The sequence below is a fragment of the Aedes aegypti genome, unplaced genomic scaffold, assembly GCF_002204515.2.
Source record: "Aedes aegypti strain LVP_AGWG unplaced genomic scaffold, AaegL5.0 Primary Assembly AGWG_AaegL5_hic_scaff_1388_PBJ_arrow, whole genome shotgun sequence".
NCBI lineage: Eukaryota > Metazoa > Arthropoda > Insecta > Diptera > Culicidae > Aedes > Aedes aegypti.
This window is the reverse complement of record NW_018734820.1, coordinates 50,190-61,606: the sequence shown is the minus strand read 5'-3', so window position 1 is coordinate 61,606 and position 11,417 is coordinate 50,190. Positions and strand designations below refer to the sequence as shown.

The following is an 11,417-nucleotide window of genomic DNA, read 5'->3' as shown; positions in this document are numbered from 1 at the left end:
AAGCTCTCAGGTAATAACTGTGGAAGTGCTCATTAAACACTAAGCTGAGAAGCAGGCTTTGTCCCAGTGAGGATGTAATGCCAAGAAGAAGAAGAAGAAGAAGAAGACTAGCATGGGCTGCATACATCAATAGTATGCCATTTAAAGCACTCTGTGGTTCGGAAGCAAATAGTAAGTAAAGGTTTTCAGCTTCAGTTGTCAAATTTCATAAATATTATGGCAGATATTGAACCGGCATACATTGTAGAACACCAAAATGGATTATCGCGTCAACATGGTATTGATCGATTATCAAAGCAAGGGGAAATTTAAAAATTACGTCCATCGTTTTTAAGTCAATCTAAATCCTCCCCATGTCCACTATCACGCTTTTGCCCACATGCACTGTCGCACTTTCATACACCTCTACTCCCCTTAATGAATGACGTAATTTATGATCGTTCCCCTAAACTTTTACTTTGGCTTAAACTTTGCTAAAGGAGATTTAAAACATTAAATGTGATTCCCAATCTATTTCAAATATGGACGTATAAAAAATAAAAGTTTTTAAACCAAAGCTATGAGTTTCTGTTACATAGTTTTCGAACGGTACATAATCCTTATGATTCGTATGAAATCACTCATTCATGTTTAAATGCAATATTATGCACTATTGTGGACATTAGAACCAGATTCAGCCACTTTATTCGATCAAAATACTGAAAATGAAAATTGGTAGTCTACAACGAACATCGACCGGGTAAGTGCCGGCACCAGCACAATTGTGCTGATCCCACTTTGTCCCTCCAGAAATATTTGCTGTGTGAATCAATTCTCATTTGGTCTTCACCATTTCAAAGAATGACTCTTTCACTCTCGATTCGTATCTGTGCATACCTAGAAATAACGAATAGTTGAAAAGTTGCGACAGATAAAACTTTTTCAATTCTTACGGTGTTTGTTTACTTTTTGTTTACCCTGAGCTGGTGTTTTCTAAACACGATGTAAACAAAAGCTGTTGTGCTTGATTACAAGTATCAATGATAATTCAATAATCGAAATCGAAAAAGTTTAGTAAAACAATGATTTATTGGCTAAAATAGTCATTCGATGTCAAGAGTGCCAAACAGCACAATTGTGCTGGTTCGTCCCGAAAGGGATATAGCTTTGAAGTTGAACATTGTTGCAAGTTACACCGTTTGACGGTAATTCAAGAAGAATGTTCAATAAATATTAGCATAAAATATAAAGAGGAATTTATGAAAAAAATGTTGTTGAAAATTCTTGAGTATTCTCCAATTGTATTGCTGGAAAATCTCTAAGGAGTGTGTAACAGAAATCCTTCAAAAGTAAATTTCTTGGAAATACTGACGAAGAATTCCTCAAAAATTCCTTGGAAAATTTTTTAGTTGGCTCCTTTGAGAATTTCTAGTAAAATCCCTTGAAGGATCCTTAGAGAAAATCCATTTGGAATATTGACAATTCGAGTGACAATTAGAAGTTCGGCAGTCACAACTTCGGCGAAGTTCGGCGTCGGCATTCTAATTTGGTGCTTCGCCGACGCATAGGGATTGCCTTTGTCGGCGTAGCACTTCGGCAGAATGCCGACGCCGAACTTTTGTCGGTGATATTTCATTTCTCTTATGAACTTTGGTCTAAAGTTAATCTGGAGTCACATTACCTAGATGATTATCATAAGGTTTTTTTTGAAGAAGATTCTGAAAATAACTCTGGAAGAATTTCTGTTGGAATTCATAGATGAAAGCCTGTATAATTTTCTTGAGTCATGCAGGCGTTTTTAGTGTTTTCAAAAGAGCCCTAAAAAAACACTGGAGAAAATTTAAGAGCATTTTTGAAAATATCCCAAGCAAAAAAATGAGAAATGCATAGCAGTGTTTGAGAGAGAGCAGTATCAAAGCAAATTTGGCAGATTTATTAGACTTTTAAGTCTAGGATTGTTTGCTAGTCGTTTCCCTAGAAGAACTACTGTGGAATCCTTCGGAGGAGTCTATGGCACAACGCCTTAAAAATCTATGGTAGAATAACTAAACAAATCCATGAGATAAGTATCTCAAACAATTCTTAAAAAATGCTAAAGGACCTCATCTTGAAATTTGTATCATTACGATGGCATTTAAACTTTATCAGCAAATTTGTTAAATTTGATGGGTTGTATGCTTGACCAGGTTGCTATCCCTAAGGATATTGAATCCATGTGGAGTTAGGAATACAAGTGGGCAAACGGGAGCATCAGCAATACCACGAATTTCTGGTTGTGACGTTACTGGAAGAGTGAGTTGTTGGTTTTCGCTATGCTTACTTGATTGTCTGATTTACGATCGGGTGTAGGTTTACCATATTTGTTCTCATTGGAAAGAGTACATTTTTTCAAATTTGTAAGAGTACTAAAAAGTACACCTAGCTCATCCTGAAAAATTAAAAATGCAATTTTTATCATGAGTGTTGATATTTTTTCTTCTTTTTCGTGGCATTATGTCCCAACTGGGACAGAGCCTTCTTCTCAGCTATGTATTCAATGAGCAAAACCACAGCTTTAAGTTAAAGCCTTTAACTGAGAGCTTGCTTTGCCAAAGATGCCATTTTCGCTTTGGTCCTCTATCACCTCTTAAAATATTTGCACTAATGGACCAAACACCCTGTATATGTTCAACGCGGCTTGTCGTGTTTCACATTGCATTTTTTGCAATTTCGATAAAGACAGTTTCAGAGAATCAAAAATCATATCGAGGTGCGTACACCATTGTTTTGCATTTTTTTGTAAATTGTCGTTTAATAAATAATAACGCAATTCAAAAGATTTAAGCTTGAAATTTCGGAAGCAACATAATTGGTAAACTTGTTCACAGTTATAGCATAGCATAGCATAGCATAGACTGACTGTACATTAGCCTGGGACACGGTTATATGAAAAATTTAGATTCTCGCTCCAGTCATTTTTTTTTTTGGATTGCATTTAGGTCCCAAAACAACTGTCCAAAATTTCAGCTCGATCGGAGAAACTATATTTTAGCGCCAGCCGTTCAAAGTTTGTATGGGATTTACTATGGGAAAACTTACTTTTGCAAAGAAAAATCGCCAGAGGTCGCCCATTGACCTCTATAAAAAATCTGAATACAGACCTCGATAGGTATTTCAACGATGAACAACAATGTCGAAGACCGCAAAGCAATCCGATGCTTGTGAAAAAAGTTATCAATCATAGACTATTCTGAAATTTCGCCCAATTTTGTTATTATTGTTATTCCTTTACATGTTAATGAACATCGCCTTGCTAATAGGTTTTCATTGAATAACTTTTTTCACAAGTGTCGGATTGTTTTGCGGTCTTCGGCAATATTCTTCGTCGTAAAAATACCTATCGAGGTCTGTGTTCAGAATTTTTATAGAGGTCAATGGGCGACCTCTGGCGATTTTTTTTTGCAAAAGTAAGTTTTCCCATAGTAAATCTCACACAAATTTTGAACGGCTGGCGCTAAAATATAGTTTCTCCGATCGAGCTGAAATTTTGCACAGTTGTTTTGGGACCTAAATGCGATCCAAAAATGGACTGGAGCGAGAATCTAAATTTTGTCCTACACTACTGTACATGCCAATGGTTGCTACTCCGTGATTTATCGGACTGGTAAGAATTGCACTAGATCCAAATGAATAAGGGATGGGAGTTACCGCTGACTCTCGAAGTGCAATTTTAGCAGATCTAATATTGATCAATAACGGCGCCGGCCAAGTCCTTACAGTCAGTTGGGATGGGGAAGGAATGTTAGGGTGTAATGATTGTTGCTTCTAGAGACCGAGAATACCTCTGCATCTCCACAATCACTACGGGAAGGGTTTTTATTAGTGAGGAGGAAAAGATCTGGGAGTCACCTCTGGTCGGTGATGCGATCCATGGAAAGGGGAAATATACGACTTATATTAAAAGCAAGTTTTGTATTTTTGTCTCGAGAAGTTTTTGGTAGAAGCTTTAAAAAATACGTCAACATCTATAATGTCGAACAATTCAAAAGACGTTTTTATTAATGACGAAAACTGAAAATTACATGTATATATTTTAAATTATATGAAACAGGAATAATGCCGACACCTGTAGTGACGAACCATACATAGTTTGTTTGTAAATGACATATGAGTATTACTGTGCATTTTGTCTCGATATGGTAGAAGTTCTAAAAAATACGTCAACATTCACAATGACGAACAATTCAAAAGATAATTTTTATAATGTCAAAAGAGAAAAATATATGTATATGAAATTGTATAAGAAAAAAGCATAATGCCGACACTTATAGTGACGAATCATACAAAGTTTGTTTTAATATTACATAAAAGTACGCTTTCAAGAAAAAATGTGTTATAATAAGCATGTAACGAACTCACCAGTTGTAATCCATTCTCGACTGAACACAAAACTGACACTGACAGCAAAACTTTTGGCGTCCCGAAAACAAACCGTCTTGCTTGGGCCTTCCCAAATACCTACCCAGCAAAAAGCTCGAAACAGGAAAAAAAAAATCGGCGACGAAACCACGCGCGAAACCTGAGCAAAACCTATCTGCCGACGCAAAATCGAACCGTCCTGTTTGGGCTTCACGAAGCACTTACCAGCAAGACACTCCAAAACGGAAAAAAAAAATCTCCGGCGACGAAAACACGCGCGAAACCGTGAGTAAAACTATCGGACGACGCAAAACCGAACTGTCCTGCTTGGGCTTCACGAAGCACTAGGTACCCAACAAGACGTTCAAAACCCATAATTGGTAAACTTGTTCACAGTTATAACAATAAACTCAATACACTCCTCGAACCAAAATTCAGAAAATTCTAATCAAAAAAGGAAATATGTTCTTTCATTCTATTTTTTATTAAATTTGATGTTTCAATTATAGTTCTTTTATTTCAATTATTCTTAATCGTCTATCTATTTACAATTGTCATATTTTTACATGTCAGATATTTAAAATTGATAATTATGATATCTTGCTAACCTAGAACAAGAAATGTTCTGTTGTTTGTAAAATTGTCCTCTTAATTTCATCGATTCATCGCAATAAAAAATGAAGGAAGCTAACCTTCAAAAATATCATCTATGTTGTAGTGAATCGAAATACGTAGTTTATATTACAATTTTTCGCGGGTCGTTACATTCTAAGATCTAAAACAATACAAAATAAAAAATACTCAGTGTATCACATTTTTGTTCGTTTAACTAAAGATAATATATATTAAAATCAGTTTCCGTTCGTTCATGTTGTCAAGAAAGTAAAACTAGCCAAAATAATTGAAATGAGTAACAAATGAGATGTTATGTGAAATGATGATTCTGACAAACTCCTGATTTGGTGAACAATATGGACTTTAGGCGAACAAATCGTCATAGTATTGCTTGCGTTTACCAAGTTTATCTAACGCATACTTCGGTAAGAGTATTTTCAATTTGAGATTCTGAGCATTAGATACTATGAAATAAAAATAAACAAAAATCTTTCTAAAATACTTATACGCATTTAAAACCAATTTTGATCTCAATTAAAGGTCTCTTTAACTTAAATATACTAGCTATTCACTAAAACTGTCATTAATGTAATGAAAGATGGATGAGTGTGCGAGAATGGCGCCCAACTTCGGCCTTCAACACATGTACGGACACTCACACATACAGGCATACACTCGCACACAATCGTACATACAAGACTTAACCTATTAATCGAGCTGGGCTCGACTGAATTGGAACGTGCCTAAAAATGTCGACAAAACAATCAATGGATGTCTTCCGGAAGAACATACTAACTACATATATCAACAAGCGAAAAAAAAAGAAATGCATTTTTCCTAGCTAATTTCGATCAGGTGTGTCGTACATGCAGCGAAATATTTCGAACCACAAAATCCACACCTTCATCTTATGTAGAAACGAATTGAAAAAACATATTTGTTCTTGTTGGCTTGTTGTGTTGGATTCGTGGCTAATTGTTACGCAAGGCGATTAAAAGGCATTCTATTTGCTATTTGCTGTTTTACGATGACTTCAAAGAGGGGCTCTTGAAAGCAACAATAGGCTTTCATTTCGGTTAGAGTTTCACAAAGCTAACGAGAAGCAAAGAGATATCGATGTGTTAGCACTTGAAGCTGATCTATTCTACTTCAGAGTTATGTGTGGCATAATTTGTCGTTTTAACTCAACGTTGTTTTAAGATATACGAAGAAATCAGTAGAAAAAAAATATTTGGTCTACGTTTTTTTCCTATACGCATTTTGTTCATCTAGAATGTAGTAAGTTGATAGCCTCTTTGCTTCTAGATATCTTTAGCCAGGGATATATGATTTGCCTATGAATTTTGTTCGATTATAATGTTTCGTATTCCCTGCTTATCTTTCAGAGCTAAATGATGGGCACAAGTTTCTATATAAGGCCTCTACTTGAACCAAATGTTGTACGCTTGCTGGTTGGGGATGAGTTGTGCTAGGCACACAGTCTCTCACAGAGGTTTCTATTCTTTATCGCTGCCCTGAACGGTCTTTCAGTTGTCATACGCTTTTTTACCTACATGTAACATGTATTGACAAAACTCGGTGGCAGCACTTGGTTTTCCAATCACACACTCTCATCAACTATTTCTGTATCATCTAAGGCTTGAATGTCTTCAACTGTGGAGTCTGTTGGGAAAAGAAAATCTTATTCTCATTGCGGTGTCCTGTGTCTATTGACCGGAAGTGTTATTAAGTTTAGCGATAGTTGCTGATGTCGTTGTTATTGCTTTCGAGTATCACATCGCATCGATATACCAAATTGCGACTGAGGTTTGTTTGCGTGCTTGAAAGCATGAGTCTATATATGCATTATGTAGGTTACACGAATGATACATACCAACAAAATTTAGTGCTTAATGGTCAAGTCCGATTATAAAATTATTAACATACAGATAAAGTGCTGTGCTGCATTACCCCTGAGAGCCATCTCGTTGCAAGTCACTACCTCTTCGAATGTCTTTGCCCTTGTTTTTTTTTCCAAAAACATATTGCCGTCATTTGATTTCTTTTTCAGGGGCCCGACACTCGAAGATATGGCAGTTGAAGTAATCTAGCACAATCCAGATGAAGACATCATTCATCCCTGTACCTTCCTTAGTGAAGAAGTAGAACGCTAGTTCACAGGCAGAAGAAAATTATAGAACTTCGCTATCCAACTGTAGAAAAGTGCCATTGTAGGTGGCGCTCTAAACTTTTTTGTTTGTGCACGATTTTGATTTAAAGTAGTACCGAAAATGTGACGATTTGCATACTCTAGCAGTGGTTATTTGTCCCAATCACCGAAAGCAGTCTTTTACTATCAAATATACGTCTTTTTCACCTTCTGCAGCGTGCCCATGCCTTTGCTGATGTCCTTCTCCAAGTTTTCCGTCGAATTCTTGCATTCAACACTTCGATCTTTGAAATCAAAGTCGATGTTGTCCTTCATGTTGTTCTGGTGATGTTGCTGAAGCTGCTGAACGATAGCTTGCTGCTGCGTATGTACTGATTGCCAGTGTTCGTATTCATCAGCAGGTTTACGTCCTTCCCGCTGGTGCGATTCTGCGAAAGCATGCTCAAATTCTGGTGTGATGCTGTTGGATAAGTAAAGCGTCAAACAATGTCTTAATGATTCCACTATCACTGATTGAAACTTACCAATTCAGCTGATTTCGATGTTCACTGCCGTGAAAGGACTGCTTCTTCATCACTTTTTGCGTGATGCAAAAACCAATTACAATACCAATTATGACGGAAAACAATTCAGTATCACGCTGAGCTGCCAGTGAATGAAGCAATCGACACGTTTTCTTTGACAAGAGTATCTGAAAAATTGCAACAACAAAAAAAAAAAACAATAAGTTAGAATAAGTATTTTAGATCTGATTTGAGATTAAACCTCCACACAATCTGTAATGCATTTCAAGACAATGTCGTCTCCGTACCTAAACAACATCTGCGTAAAATAAACTTAAATTATTTTGGCTCCGTAATGCTGTATGGCGTTTGAGCCATATGTGGCTGATGCTTCTTATTGTTTTATTATGAATGGCAATTTGCAGAGCTACCAGCAACTTAGATCGAGCTAAGTCAGTCAAATCGTCACAACGAAATGTACCGAAATCAGTCGTCAATACCTTGGTATACCGAGTCATTATGGCTAGATTGGGAACCCGCTGACGTCAGTTGAGATGTGCCCAGACAAGCTGAAGGTAATAGTGAAGGGTCCTTCCTGAAGCTCGAGCTAACGACATGGCGCGTGAAGATGAAATAAACGACTGACTGATAATAGGCATGTACGTACTTCCAACCGCTTTAGGTTTCTGCTCGTTCAAAGCGCTTTTGACCAGATTGTTCCTTCATACCTTAGTATGGATAGCACCACGCTTGTCAGTAGCTTGCGTTGCTGCAATTACAGCAGAGCGTTAGACATCATCCTCGAAAGCGCCGCTATAAACCGTAGATGCCCTTTTACAGGCATATTCAAACGTGGCTAGCGAGCTGAGCTTGTCATCGATCATTACTCAAAGATGCTTAAGGATCGCTTGGATTCTATGGTGCAATCAATCTACTGAGAAAAGCGCTTGTTGCTCGGACATGCGTTGTTGACCACAACTACTTCAGTCTTATGACGAGCAAGTCTAAGTTTCTAGATTTCATCCTTTCCTCAACTATGGAATAGAGTGCGCTGCTGTCAACTCTGCTTCCTCCATCGATTCACCATAGACCACTAGGGTGATATCGTCGCGAAGCCAACATCTTAACACCCGTCGGGGCAGCCTCAGTACGTCATCATACATCGCATTCCATAACAGCGGGCCAAGGATTGAATCCTGAAGGTACTCCCGCGGTAATTCGAACCCTTTTCTGCCCTCCTCTGTGTCATACAATAGAATCCTACCATCAAAATAGCTTTCTAGAAGCTTACACAACTGCACCGGTACGCTTGAGGCGGGTGAAGCGCGTGTGCTATTGCTTCCCAGCTTGCGCTGTTGAACGCATTCTTCACATTCAGAGTGACAACAGCGTAGTAGTGGATGCCGCTCCTTTATGCTCGATTGCCACCTCAGCTGTCTGAACGACCGACTGGATGGCGTCCAGAGTAGATTTACCTTTCCTGAAACCAAACTGGTTGTTGGACGCCATGGTGATCTAGCAAAAGTGCGCTATGGAGTTATCTCTATATATTCGACTGGCGTTTCCCACAATCTTAAACTATTTCTTTAGCAACTACACCCGCAGTTCTATCGGTGATTCCTTATACGGAATTCCTCTAGGGAGGGTTCCAGGAATTCTACAAGGAATCAATCAGGAATTTCACAGAATTCATTCAAGGGGGATTCCTTTCAAAGTTCGTCCAGGATTCCATCAGGAGAGTTTCTATCAGAAGTTGTTGTAAGGATTACACCAGAAATTCCCATCAGGAGTACTGCCAAAGTTTTAACCATCAGGATTCCATTAGGAGTTTCTCTACGGATTCCATCTAATTTTCCTCTATGGGTTCCATCGGAAGTTTATCTAGGGATTCCATCATGGGATTTCATCAGATGTTCTTCTAGTGATTCCATCAGGAGTTCCTTCAGCGATTCCACCTGGAACTCCTCTAGGAATTCCATCAGGAGTTCCTCTAGCAATCCTATGAAAAGTTTCTTCAGGAATTCCATCAAGAGTTCCTTCAACTATTCCACCTGGAATTTCTGCAGGGATTCTATCAGGAGTTCTTGTAAGGATTTCATAAGGAGTTCCTCCAATGATTTCGTCAGGAGTTTGTATTGGGATTCTATCAGAATTATATTTGGGGATTCCATCAGAGTCCTTCTGGAGATTTCATCAGGAGTTCCTCTAGGGATTCCATCAAGAATTCCTTCTGAGATTTCACCTGGAATTCCTCAAGATCAGATATGCCTCTAGAGATTATTTCAAGAGATCCTCAAGGAATTTCATCAGGATTTCTTTTAGGAATGTCATAAAGAGTTCCTCTATGAATTCTATCAAGAATTCCATCAGGAATCTTAGCAAGGATTCCTCCAGGGATTTCATCCGAAGTTCCCATTGGAATTTTATCAAGAGTTCTTCTAGGGAAGGCATCACGAGTTTTTCCAATGATTTTATTAGGAGTTCCTTCAAGAATATCTTATGGATTTCCTCCAAGGATTCCATCAGGAACTGCTCTAGGGATTTCATCAGGAGTTCCTCCGGATCTCTAGTGATTCTATCAAGAATTCTACCATGAATGTTATCAGGAATTCCTCCAGGGATTTCTCCAGGAGTTCCTATAGAAATTCCATCACAAACTCTTCTAAGGAATTTAACAGAAGTTCCTACAAGTTCCTTCAGGGATTTCACCTGGAATTCCTTCAAATATTGTATCAGGAGTTCATCTAAAGCTCTAAGAATTCTATCAGGAATCTTATCAGGAATTCCTCTCGGGACTTCATCAGGAATGCCTATAAGAATTTCACCAGAAACTCTTCTAGGGAATTTTACAGAAATTCCTCAAATGTTTTCATCATGAGTTCCTCTAGGGATTCCATCAGAGTTCTTCTGGGGATTTCATCAGGAGTAGACTGGCCCTAAAACAAAAAAGTTGTAAAGCTCAACGGGGCACCCCCTAGATATGTGTCTTAGGGTAAGAAAATAGCTCTCTAAAAATTTCAACTCAATTGGTTGCTCCACCAGCTGGCGCATTCAATTTGAAGTTTGTATGGGATATCCGTCTCAACTATATTGAAAATTGACCCTATGCCACTGTTTCGTTCCGTATACTAGTTGATCGCGTTCAATTGAGCCCAGAATGTCAAATACACTAGTTGATACCCTAATGAACACAACTGCAGAAGATTGTATCTGGATTTAATATCATTTTCATTACCCTTTCAGTAGTTGAAAGTTAGGTTTAGATCAGCACTTCCGTGCAATCACAAATATGCATGCGCCTTGTGCCGCAGCTCGCCCAACGTCATAGGTGGCTATGATGCGCTTGATGGCTACAACCAAGCTCTGTTGAAGAAATACCAAGCAGTATTGCAAACCTTCTTCAAATAGCTAAAACACCAACTTTCTCAATTTTAATCATGATACAACCTTCTATAATATTGTTCGCTATGGTATGAAGTAGTGTTTTTGACATTCTGGGTTCAATTGAACGTGATCAACAATTTTCCTGAACCAAACAGGGGATGATGTGCTGTTTCCCATATGCTTGAGCTGAAAATCTCATATTAACTACAATTCAATTACGCTAGCTCATGGAACAACCAAATGAACTGAAACTTTCTGGGAGTATTCCTTTAACATTAAGGAATAAATCTAGGGGGTGCCCCGTGAAATTCTACAACTTTATTTTTCTCCCATACTGAGGTGGGCCGGTCTAATCAGGAGTTCCTACAGGGATTCCATCAATCGTTCCT

At 38.2% G+C, this 11,417-nt stretch overlaps 1 protein-coding gene and 1 long non-coding RNA gene across 2 annotated transcripts in view; both read right to left on the bottom strand.

Moving 5' to 3' along the window:
• Positions 1-6,259: 6,259 nt before the first annotated feature.
• On the bottom strand, positions 6,260-7,586 carry LOC110680435. The gene is made up of 2 exons (XR_002502875.1): positions 7,349-7,586; positions 6,260-6,654 (listed from the first exon to the last, which is right to left on the bottom strand). It is a non-coding gene; the product is annotated as an uncharacterized LOC110680435 (long non-coding RNA).
• Positions 7,587-7,776: 190 nt separating this feature from the next.
• Positions 7,777-11,417, bottom strand: part of LOC110680436 (semaphorin-1A-like) — a 41,762-nt gene continuing 38,121 nt past the window's right edge. Inside the window, exon 5 of the mRNA XM_021856233.1 lies at positions 7,777-7,832. Coding sequence (XP_021711925.1) covers positions 7,777-7,832 — 56 coding nt within the window. The remainder of the gene's footprint in view (positions 7,833-11,417) is intronic.